The following is a 12761-nucleotide window of genomic DNA, read 5'->3' as shown; positions in this document are numbered from 1 at the left end:
GTTTCCAATCTGTGTCATAACTTTTCTCTGTTTATTCCAGTATTTGGGATGTGACAGTTTGCCTTTGCTCAGGTCGCTCAGGATTTTATTTTCTCGATTACGTTAATGACTTAAAAAAACCCCCAACAAACAAACGAACAAAACCCCAAAACACCTAAAACCAGTGCTTTTAGAAGACAGCGATGATGATAGCAGTTCTGAAGGAAATCATTCCCAAACTGAGAGTTCACAGCAATGTAAAGAGCAGTCGTGAGTGTAAGAAGGGGTTACAACTGCAGAAATAGTTTTCTTAAGGTTAATTGTATTTCAGGCAAGGCAGTAGGGTTCATAGAGCAGATGGCACAGGAAGGATTGCTCAGAGAAAGTTTAAACTTAGTAAAATCTCAAAAATCAGATTAAGAAGACAGATGGGATTCTGGATTGGAATGCTACCATTTAGGGGTGTTTTTGTCTTTTTCACTTTCCTAAATTATAACCTTGAAGATGCTGGAGGTTTTTTATATAGCTTACAATAAATTTAGTACCAGAAAACTGGGAGGGAGTTGCACTTAAGCAGCTGTTTTCACAGTAACTAGTAGTTTAGGTCTGCACACATTTGAAAAACAAGTAGGAGGTTATTGTTTAAAAGAAGACAAAGGACTATAACTACAAGAGAACAGATTTACACTAGACTTGCTTGAGCATACATATACATCAACCTTGATCTCTTTGTGGAATTTACCCCTGCATTTCCTACTTGTATGTGCTCTTTTCCCACTAACCTCCTTTTCCCACTTTGCTTTGGAATTCTTGAAGCAGAGTTGAAGGGTTGCACTGTTTAACATGTGTGAGTGGCCCATTCTTACCTGCACTAGAAAGGGAGACACAGGCTTTTTTCCCATCCAGAAAGGATGTCTTTGCTCGTGGTTTATCTTCTGGAAATGACAGTTATCCTAAGTGGTTCTTGCTTTGGACTTGAATCTTTCCTGTAAGAATGTAATGGCAGGACAGACTCTAGTGGTACAGGCAAGTGACTCTGGCTCTATAGTACCTGTGTCCACCAGTGCTACCAGCCACCAGGGAAGTACATGTCAGACAGATGAGTTCTGAAATAGATGCATTCACACCACACCACACCTGGCAGGTACATCAGACAGGGCTATGGCTCATACACAGCCTGTCCTGACTGTGGCTGGCTTGTCTGGGGAAGTGAGAGACCACAGCTTCCCTGGATGAATTCATCAGCCCAGGGTCTGTCACCTCAGCCATCTCTGCTTTGCTCTCACATGAGTGCTCAGCACTCTTCACCTTTAGATCCCTTTCCTTTCTCCAGGACTTCATTAGTAGCACAGAACAAAGCCCCTCCACAACTTAGCAAATACTCCTGCTGTACATACAATAGTGTGAGAATGAAGCAGGCTTTCCTTTAGGAGTTCATGTTCTCGGAGTTCATGTTCTCAGAGTTCATCTTTTGCAGTGCTTTCAGTTCCCTGCCTTCGTCTACAGCTGTCCTTCTTTTCTGAGTCCGTGTGTCTTTAATTCTCTGTGAGCTTGTTGCTGTGGCAGGCTGCAAAGCTCAAGAATAATGTATCTGCTTTATACCCACTGTTTGCTGAGAGTACCGACTAAAAAGTTTGCCAGATATTTTAAATACTCTATTCCATAGTTAAAAATAAGTCTTTTAAACAGCTTCTAATTGATTCCATCCAGTATGCCTAGTCTTTTGATCTAAAACCTCCCTATTAATTAGAGATCAGACTGATCTTGGGTCATTTCTTGACCTTACTCTGCTGTCTTATTTCCCTTCTCCAGTTCTCCTGATGCTCAAGAAGTGCCTGAATATATCCTAACAATTCTGAAATTTACTGTCTCTCTTCACGTGTTCTCATCACGTCACTGTTTGAGAGGATATTTTCTTCAACGATTTCTTTCCAGTTTTAAGCTTTTAATCACTCAGTTGCTGTGGAAATTACAGTGATAACGGAGGTTTAGTGTTCATGATTTCACTGCTGCATTAGATAAGAAAAAGGAGCTGTTGTGTGGGAGAAAGCCCTGAATTAAGCAAGTAGTATACATTTCACATGTTTGTCAGGGAAGATAACACATGAAAAGGAATTGGGATTGTTCAGGCTGCTAGGGTTTTCTCTATCTGCTCAGGAAAAAAACATGTTAAATATCAAAGAGAAGGAGAAAACAAGCCCAGTGTCTGATCTAGGGACTGTGGGGTTTGGAGCAGCAGTTCCAATCTGCTGCCTTTCAGGACATCAGTCTTCCATCTTGGGTGATTGCCTTTGTCATTTCTGTTTAGAAACAGGATTTTGGAAACCCCTATCCTTCCTTATCAGAAAGAGGGTAGGATGCAGAAAGAAAGAAGGATGCAGACAGAAGACCTTACATAGCTATGGAGTGAAAGATAAAGAAATTCCTACTGGAGATACCCATGGCCTAGCTCACTGATTTGTGAAGAGAAAGATGGATTTGTGTATACAGGAAAATTTTATTGTTTTTTTTCTTGATCAATTTTAGTAGTAATCTCTATTCTAGAATTTTGGATGTATATAAGGAATTAAATTGATTTGATACTTCTGTTGTTTTCTTACCCTCTTCCTTAATTAGTAGTTAATATCCAGAACTCCTTGGTTCCGTGTTATATGTGGTTGTTTTAGAAAAGGCTAAACTTCCATGTTATTGAAATTGCTAACAGTGATTGCTAACAGAAATTGTCCTGTTCTCTTGCTTTTTCTTTAATGTATCACCCATTATTCTTAACCTCATCTATTCTTGCATTTTTCCCTAGGAAATTCAAAGTGGGAAGTGCTAAGAGCACAGCTGTCTGGCTTTGGATCTAAGCAAATCCCTCCACTTTGAAATAAAACTTACACTGGTTTTTGTCCTCATGTTTGTAAATACATGCATATATATTTTTTCCTTCATTGATTAATGTGGCTACCTTTCACATACACAAGATTTCACAAGTTGCATGGTGGTCAAGGCAGGATTTCTAAGGATGCACTCTGTACTGGGCACCAGAGTATGTGGACACTGATTTTCAATGTACATTGCTTTCTTTGACTACTAAATGCAAAACTGGGAAGAAGTCCAGAATCTTTAATAACTAGAATGTATTTCATGCTGCTCCCATCTAAATTGGCATCCTCCATTGCCAAGTTCTAAAGCAAGGGCTGTGATGATGATGAGTTGTCTAATGGGGTTTTTGTGCAGGGCTGCTTGATATTGGCATTTTCAGTACTGTAGGATTCAGAGAGAAGGTCCCTGCTTATAAAAGGGCCCAAGATATTGTTCTTTCTGGCTGAAATGCCCTTAAGACAGATGTGCTGATACTTTTGTATTAGGTCCTGACATCATTTTAAAATTTTAGGTTGTTACAGTGTGTTTCTCTGTATACTCAATTGTGCCATTTTACTACTGAAACTCACAACAAAGATTTTGTTCTTTGTTTTCTTTATTCTTGGAGTTATATCTTGCTGGCTCAGGGCTTACACCAAAATAAGTTCTTACAAGGCATTAGTAGTAGAACAGAACTGTACCAGCAGTACTGTTCTATAGAAATCAGTGTAATGTTTTTGAATATATATGAACAGGAGGTTGTCATAGTTTGAAGTTGGTTAAGTGCCAGGCACCCACAAAAAAACCACCTACTTATTTTCCTCTGCTATAGTTAAGCAGAGGAGGGGAAATTAAAACAAAAACTTCATGAGTTGAGATAAGGATTATTGAAAAATAAACAGTGTAAGGCAAAACAGGTTTAAAACTTAAACAGTATAAAGAAAATTTATTATTAACGGACTTGAAAGTAAAAAGGATAATGAGTACCAAAGGAAACCTTCAGAACACCTTTCTTTCCCAGTCTCTCCCTCCTACCAACGGCGCAAGGAAACAAAACACGGGGGTTTTGGTCAATATTTAGCTTCTTAAAAGTCTTTCTTTAGTATGCTTAAGGAAAAGAGTTTCTTCTGCTGTGCCGTGGGATCCTTCCCATGGGAGATAGTTCTCTGCGAACTTTTCTAGTGTGGTTTTAACTTTCACAAGCAACAGCCCGCCCAAACCTGCTGCAACATGAATCCCTCCCACGGGTCAAGCAGTCTTCCCACAACCGCCTAGCATGGGTCATTTCAGTTCGTGGGGTTTAGTCTTTTAAGGGTGAGCTGTTTTAGTTTGGAAGTGAAGGCTCTTTTTCTCTATTGCTAAAAGCAAGGGTCATTTCTCTCTGTTCAAGTTCCTCACTAGATTACAGCTTTTCAGTATCCGCGTGCTCCAGTGTGAGTACTCTTTTTCATGGGCTGTGCGTGGATCTCTGCACCCCCCCATGCACCTCATGAATTACAGGGAAACTGTTGTATTATAGTCCTCACCATGGCTTGCAGGATAATCTCAGCTCCAGCACTTGGAGCACCTCCTCCCTCTCCTTTTTTTCACTGACCTCGGTGCCACCATGTTGGTTCTCCTCACGTGTCCTCACTTTTCATTTTTCTCTGACTTGGAAGAAAGTTTGTGTCTGTAAGTTGCAGTTGAGTGGTTGATCTCATCCGGGCTCTGCATCTGGGAGTTGCTCATGATGTCTCTTGCTGCTGGCCACGTGGTCCCTGCCAGCACCGCATGGCCAGTCCTGGACGCATGGTCCTCACTGGCACTGCACGGGCGGCTCTGGCCTCAGAAGGGCTTTGGCCACGCAGTCCTGGCCTCGGGAGTCGGGATGGGGCCCAGTGCCCTCCCCCCACTGGGATGGGCCCCGGCAGCCTCCTCACCACCCCTCGGGAGAAGAAAGAGAGCTTCCTGTGGCTTTTCCTTTCTTAAATACGTCCTCACAGAGGCATTAACTAACTCGTCTAATTGGGCTAGGAACCTGCCCGTTGTCAGAGCCTTCAGTGAATGGCTCTGTGCCGGACATAAAAGTTTGAGCAGCTTCTCTCCCGCCCACTAAATACTAGACTGTTTTTAAACTAGCACAGATGTCATGCTCTCTTCTCTGGGCATCACATGCAGAAATGCATTGCACGTGGAGTGTGAGCATCTTGCTTGTGAGAGGCTGAAGTCTCCTGACACAATAAGGGAGTTTGCAAAATACCATCTACTACCTTAGGGAATAGAGTACGCTGAGGTGGGGAACTTTATGCAAGAACAACAGAATTTTCAAAAATTAGGATGGGAATGAGAGAAAGGGGAGAATGGGAGAGAAAAGAGGGAGGGAGGTGTTCATTTAAGAGAAAGAGGCAACTGGAAGCAAAAAAGAACCCGAGGAGTGTCTTGGTGGAAGCAGTAGATCATTGCTGGGTCTTTTCAACACAGCATTGCATTTAAGTCATGGTTGTTGCAGAAAGGCACAGCTGCTACTTTATAGCATGAGGCAGTGGAACTATTGTAGGCACAGAAAAATAATGGTAGATAAAGAATGCCTTCCAGAGGGACTGTCTTGCTCAAGCCACTCCATTTTATGTAACAAAAGCCTGGTGACACTATGCATGGTTTAGTCATAGGAGTGCCCAGAGTGGACAAATATTGTACATCTGGAAACATTTAAACTAGTAATTAGTTTCTGGAAAAATGGCAAATTGCTCAAGAAAAATGTAGTCCATTGTGTTGGCTTCTGACTGCGTATCTGCAAGATGTATGATTCTCCTGACTGCCTTAACCATCACTTCTTTGCTTCTCACCAGCTGTATGTGGGGACAGGTGATACAGCAGTGTCAGGGCTCCTGCTGTCACTGCTAGCACTCTGCATCCCACCTGGTTGTCCTGTGCTTTGAGGACATGGACATGATCCTGTGGGAATTCACCACCTTGGTTAGGCATCACTGGGGAAGTCTTGTACCAGCTGGGGCAATCTCTCCCACTGGAGCTGAAAATCTCCCAACTGTAGCACAGCCTACTCTATTGCCCATTTTTTTCCTGGGCTTCCATCATGCACATTTCCTCCATTCCATTGCTACACAGAGAGAATTGCTTTGGGAAGGAGTGAGGAGCATACCCCACTTTCAGCCTTTCCCTCTCCCCACTGGTGCTGGAGAAGGCTGGCTGGAGCAGAGGTGCAGCAAGGCAGGGACCGTACAGAGAGTTTCCATGCCCTGCTGTCCGTTGGTAACACATGTGTTTGATAGCACACATTTGGAATTGCTATAGTACAACAGTACTGTGTGATTGACATGTTGCCCCTTGAAGGGAACGTTGCCTGCCCTGGTGATGTGCTGCCCAGCTGCATGTGGGTCACAGGTGGAAGATAGATGCCTCCACAGTTGAAGTTAGCTGTCGAGCAGTAATTCAGGACCTGGTCTGGCTTGTGGCAGAATCTGCAGTGTCTCTAAAGAGTGACTGCCTGAGACGGAGAGCTGTGGGCCAGTATAAGAAGTTGTACATGGCACCAAAATGGCAGAGCTGGTGTCTTTTCAGTCATTGGTGTGTCAGCATGTTCTAACTGCTGCCTTCCACAGAAGCTTTTCAGACAATAATCACTGTGGTTGTTTGTCATTACAGAAGTAACGCTGAAGGTCCATGTAAGCGATGCCAGCACCCATCAGCCAGTAACTGAAGCCTTCATTGAGATTTTTACCAACCAGATCTCCATTGCATCTGGAACCTCAGGAGCAGATGGCACTGCCTTCCTCAAGTTTCAGTATAAATTGGGCAATCAGCTGATAGTGACTGCTAGTAAACATGCATATGTGCCAAATTCTGCACCATGGAAACCTGTAAGATTGCCTGGTAAGAGATCTTTATTTTTATTCTGAGGTAAGATTTTGCATCTAAAGGAAGCTACACAGTTTTGTATGATGTGTTTCAATGCTTGAGATCCTGGGTGGAGGGAGAAACATCGGCCCATTTCAAAAATAGTAACATTTCTACCTCAGTTAAACTGCAGCATCAAGGCTGAGCAGAGACTCACTCTCCTTCTGGCAGTCCTTGATACAGTGCTACATCAGTTTTCAAACATTTGTTGGTGCTCTTACAGCTCCATAGAAAATAGAAATCTGTTCCAGATCTTTTTCTTTATGGAAACACCATTTCTAAGAGCCTTGTTTCAGCAGCTGTGATGTACTCTTGCTTCTCTTCCAAGGTATAGCAACAACTGTTGCACCATAGGCTGTAGTGTATGAAAAAAGTCCTGGTCTTTTACTTCTTAGCCATGTCAATAGAACAGTTTTAATCTGCAGTTACATTATCCAGATGTAAGGATTTTTAGTACATTAGCATGGCTTTGCTTCTTCCACAGGCATAATACTTGCATGTTAGTTTTTATCAGAATGCCTCAGAACTTTACATTAGTTATATGAGAGGAAAAATTGAGTCATGAAGCCTATTTCTGTACTGCTAAAAAGAGCAGATTGAGGGTGGCTTTCAAACCTCAAGATGAAACATCTATATGAAGATCACATCCTGAGTTTCATCTGCCTTTCGTGTAATCCTCAGCCACGGTTAGGGTCCATGATATTTGGGAATGGTCCCAGGCTTGTATTACACCCAAATCACACCTAAATAACACACACCTCAGATTTGATTATTAGCCTGGGCCAAAGCCATGCCAGGTTTTAAGTGCACTAATATTTAAATAGTATACATGTTCCCAGGGCAGTGTTGAATTCCATGTTTTGGCTCCATTTTATTTATTAATATCAACATAGCCAGAAGGACTGTGTGACTTGCTGCAAAGTCAAGTAGCAAAAGTATTTTCAGAAGGAGAAAGGAGCGTGAATCTCTTCAAACCCAGAATTATGCTTTAGGCATTTCAACATGCTGTTTACTTATCTGCTTTCACTTGCTTCAGATAAGAGTGGCTTCTTCCACATTTTCTGTACTGTATTCCACCATGTTTTTCAGCTACTTAATGGAGCTACAGAAAATACTTTAGTCAAGCTCTTTAGGGTGTAGTGAAAGAATAAGAAGCAACTGAAGAGTTGCTGCCAGGAGAGTTTCAAATAAGTAAAAGGCAACAATTCATTACAGCAGCAACAAAGATTACAAGCAACAATTCATTACAGCAGCAGCAGAAAGGTTGTGAAATCGTAATCTTTAAAGACATTCAGAACTCAACTGGACAAGCCCTGCTTGGTGGAAGCAGGTGACATCCAGAGGTCCCTTGCAGCCATCATTGTTCTGTGACTCTGTTTAGCACTTTCCTTTGGGTTTTCTTCTCTTTCAGTAAGATGAAGTGCAGCTTCCTCAGCATACTTTATGTGCTTTTAAATTATTAAAGTATGCAATAACCTTGCCTTGTGTCTCTTACCTTTCTGACTCGTACCCTAGGTCTTTTAAATGAGATGTACCCTTCCATAGCCTGGAGTTTGTTTGGTTAGTTTTTTGCTTGTTGTTTTTCTTAAGTACTGATTTTGAGGGAAGAGAATTAAACAGGGCATTCTTGTTTTAGTAAGTCATTGAAGTTTAAAGAGCAGTAATTGTATAGGTTCCACAAAATCTTTCTTTCCATGGCTGAAATGTGAGCTTAGCTCAGAAGGTAGATTCGTTTCACCTCTGATCCTCCCCCACTGAAACTGGAAGATAGTTTGTCATTGATTTAATTGGAAGTGGAATCCTTTCTTTTGCTTTCGCTACCTTGAACTTATTCCTTTCTTTGATTAAAGAAACAAGTTACAACTTGATATGCCCTATGTAGATTTTGAATTAGTCCTGAAAAGGTACATGACATAAAAGTTAAGGACCAAGATACTTAGGCTTTTATTTTTTGTACTGACTAAAATGCCTATAGTCTTTAAAAAACTTTCCAAGATCTCCTTCTATTTAAATGCCATGTATTTAAATGCCTAGCATGCTTTTAACTAGCACAGTACAGAAGTTCTGAAAAATGTGCAAGTTGTTTTGTTGTTATTTTTAAGCTGGCTTGAATGATGGGGAGCAGGCAGCATATCTCAATGTTCATTCTGCAGTATGCAGTCTGGACACACCCATACAGCTGGATCCTCATTTCCCAAAAATGCTTTTTAACAGTCCTAGGAGCTGTCCCTCACAGAGCAGATCCCCCATTCTGAGCAGCATTCCACCCAGGGCAGTGTTTAGGCTGATATGCCATCCTGTGTGCTGTGGTAATTGGACTATGGCCGTATTTACCTCAAATGGGAAAAGGATAACCACGAGCAGGGAGTATGTTTGAAAGCCATAGGGTGGTAATGTTTAAAGTCCTGTAGCAGAACTTTCCTAAAGGATCAGGATTCTTCCATCACAGGCAATATGCATTAGTTATAGCCTTATGCTGAAAAGCTGTGCAGCCACTGAACTTGTGATATTGTTGTAGTAGCTTTAAGGAGTAAACATCGAGGGTTTTCTGTTCTTATAATTTGACAGAAATTAACTTTTCTTACATTAACCAAAATAATTACTAGCTCTTTACTGCTTAAACAGGAGGATTATTTATTTACATTGTGATAAATGGTAGGAGGGAAAGATTTAAGATCTCTTCTTGCATTAAAATATTTATCAGCAGAGCCATGACTCCACTTATTAACAGTTCATTAATTTAACATCACTTGAGTTGTTGAAGTGTTCATGATGGAAGATGTGTTCATCTGTCTGGTCTTAACTAAGCATAGATTTTTCTTTGTAAATAATTCGGAAGAAAACGTTTGTGACTGGTAATCCTTATTTAAAAAGGATGCTTCTTTTGGAGCAGTGTATGCAATGAAGAGAGGGAGTTGCTGAGACAGCACAGTTCAGACTAAGTTGACCCTTAGTTGGTAGGGTCAGTGTCCAGTTGTCAACTAAGTACCATCCGCTTGCTCCCCCCCAGCCTCCATGGGTGGAGAGGAGAATCATAAAATGGTAAAAACCATGGGTTGAGGTAAGAACAGTTTAATAATTGAAATAAAGTAAAATTTTATAATAATAAGAAGAATGAGACCTAACAAAAAGAGAGTGGGGAGTAAAACCCGGTTAAAGCAAGTGATGCACAATACAATTGCCCAGCCCATCCCTGAGCAGCAGTTGACCCCTCCCAGACAACTCCCCACAGTTAATATACTGGCCATGACATTCTGTGATATGGAATATCCCTTTGGCCAGTCTGGATCAGCTGTCCTGGCTGTGCTCTCTCCCAGCTTCTTCTGCAGCTTCTCACTGACAAAGCATGGAGAACTGCAAAGTCCTTGACTTAGAGTAAGCACTACTCAGCAACACCCAAACCATCAGTGTGTTACTGACATTATTGTCATCCCAAATCCAAAACCCTGCACTGTACCAGCAACAGAGAACAAAATAGCTGTATCCTGGCTGAAACCAGGACAGTCAGTCAAAGCAAACCATGGTTTTGTCAATGTGGTGAAATACAGTTTTAGGAGCAGAGGATGATGTTTATAGTATTTTTGGGAAAGGAGAACTCATCTGGAATTGTTTACCTGTAAAATAAGGTAAACTGGGAAGGCAGAGTATAGTGTTTCAGGACTTGTCCTTGGCATATCCATTCAGGGAAATGTGTAGCTAGCTCTGGATCCACGTTTCAAGAAGAATGTTTGAAACTGTGGACTTGTATCAGGGGTGATTAAAAGATTGGAAAATATGGTTTCCAGGGAAAGACTTGGAAGTGCTTAATTTATTTTGTTCACCAGCGAGAAAGTTCATGGGGTAATTTGATCATAGTCCATCAATACCCTCATAGAGAACAGGAAACGGGTGAGAGAGAATTCTTCTGTCTAGCAGGCTTGTATAAAAAGAAGATCAAATGGCTGGAAATCTAACCTCTATAAATTTTGATGGGTAAAGAGGCACATAGTTTAACTGCCCTCATAATTATTTATTAGAACACTGATATTACAGTGTATTCTTCACCACTGGATGCCTGTAAAAGAAAACTGGGGTTTTTCTACAACATGTTTTCAAGTTTCGGTATAGCTATTGAATCTGCAGCAATAATTAATCCAGGGAAGGTTGTAGTTATACAGGAATAAGGCTGGATCATCACTGTCATCCTTCTGGCCTTAAACGGTGTGGCTTTCTGTCTTTGTCATGCTGAGAAAAGATTGTGCAGAAAAGCCCAAGGGAAGTTTAGAGGTTATATATTCATTATAGTCTGGCATATATGGAAGAAGACATTGGCATGGTTGATTGTATTGAGCTCCCCAGGGTGTCTAAATTATATTAGCTTTCTTCATACAAATTAAGTTATTGGAGTAAAGACAAATTTTGTAATTGTGTGGCCTTAGTGCTACTTGCATTAGGCTTTCTTACTTACATTGCCTAATGTGTAAATCTGTTTCACCTGTAGGGCATTGGAAAGAAGATTCCCAGCTGTACTTGCAATAACATGATTTTTAATTTTTATTTATTTATTTTAATGTTTATATCGTTAAGACCATCTTTTAGATGGTAGTTTTTATCAGTGTGTTTCTCCTAGTTTCTTCTCCTATCTCCTGTACTTCTCCCAAACACTAAAATTTCTGATCTTTAAAAGGCGAATATCTTTCTTAAAGCAGAAATACTGTAGTCTCCCTGTTGGTAGCTAACATCTGTATGATCTCTTGGGCTAAGTAACGTGTATTAATGTAGAGGAAATTCATAAAATTCCAGAAAATCAGAAGAGTTTGAGTTGTTATTCTATTGACTCTTTCTGGGAATGCCTTCCTCAGCTGGCATTTACTTCAGACTAGGATGAGTACTCTTCAGGTATGGGATGCTGTCCAATTACCAAAAATTACTGGTCTGCATTAGTCTCCTCCTTCTATCTTTGAAAGCCATGTGTGGACTGCAGGCAGTCATGCTCCTTTCTGTTTTCATGGATGCAGGAGGCAAGTGGGTTCTGTGGCTAATTTCTTCCCTGTTTTGGATCTTCTGGGTCTGAAGAACTTGGCATGAAATTATATCCTGTTTTTCACTCTGCAAAGATGTGTGTGCGTACTGACACAGGCCCCTGCAAGGAGTGTCAGTACCCAGTGGGAAGGGAGGTCCTTGCAAGGCAGACTGCTTGCAGCAAGTACCGTTTATCCATCCCCTTTCACACCACTGGTAGGATGACAGTAGTTCTGCTATAAATAACACTTCCCTGGTGTAGGTGGTGACTCAGTAAGTACATGCTGCATTTTAAAGCAAATTATTCAGACTTATTCATCATACTTTGCCTTTCTGTATGACTTAATGTAAGCATCTCAAAGTACTTAAAAGTTAAGTTTCATTAAAATATTCCTGAGGTAAGAAGTATAGCTGTTGCACAGAAAAATAACTCAGCCAGACTGAGTCAGTGTTTCAATTCTCTTTATGTATTTCATGTCTTTCTGTGGAGCTGGGAATTGCTTCATGTAAAGCATGAAACCCTGCTTTACACTGCACTCTTCAGTGCTTTGAGCTGCCATGCATGACGTGCAGGAGTCAAAGCGTAGAACATTTTGTTTAGTTCAGTAATTACTGTGGCAGTTTAACTGTTTGGTTCAGAAAATGCATGTGGTTTCTGTCATGTATACAATATAATTTTAATAGTTTGGGTGGCCTGCTTTTGCAAAAATGTGAAGAAAGTAACCGCTGTCGTTGTTGGATTATGTTTATAAGAATTTAAATATATCCCACTTAAACCACTTCTCTCTCACAGTGTTCTCTTCACTGAGCCTCGGCCTTCTTCCTGAACGCTCAGCTACTCTCATGGTCTATGATGATGTAGTCCAGATAGTCTCAGGATTTCAAGGTATGCTGGCTTTTGGAGGTTGGAATTGAAATTTAAGGGACACTACACAAAAAGCCTGACAGCCCAATTGCTGTCTGAACTCTGTCCTGTGAATGAGACTGGTATTCTGTGGGGAGTTCTGAGTTCCCTGAGGAATGCTTCTCTGTGGGATTGT

At 41.1% G+C, this 12761-nt stretch overlaps 1 protein-coding gene across 1 annotated transcript in view; it reads left to right on the top strand.

The window, feature by feature from the left end:
- Positions 1-12761, top strand: part of FAM171A1 (family with sequence similarity 171 member A1) — an 89314-nt gene that overhangs the window by 45651 nt on the left and 30902 nt on the right. The window contains exons 2-3 of the mRNA XM_039548759.1: positions 6469-6696; positions 12515-12607. Of these exons, the coding sequence (XP_039404693.1) occupies positions 6469-6696; positions 12515-12607 (321 nt within the window). The remainder of the gene's footprint in view (positions 1-6468; positions 6697-12514; positions 12608-12761) is intronic.

The sequence above is a fragment of the Corvus cornix genome, chromosome 2, assembly GCF_000738735.6.
Source record: "Corvus cornix cornix isolate S_Up_H32 chromosome 2, ASM73873v5, whole genome shotgun sequence".
NCBI lineage: Eukaryota > Metazoa > Chordata > Aves > Passeriformes > Corvidae > Corvus > Corvus cornix.
Note: the sequence above shows the minus strand (reverse complement) of the source record. Positions and strands in the feature narration are given on the sequence as shown.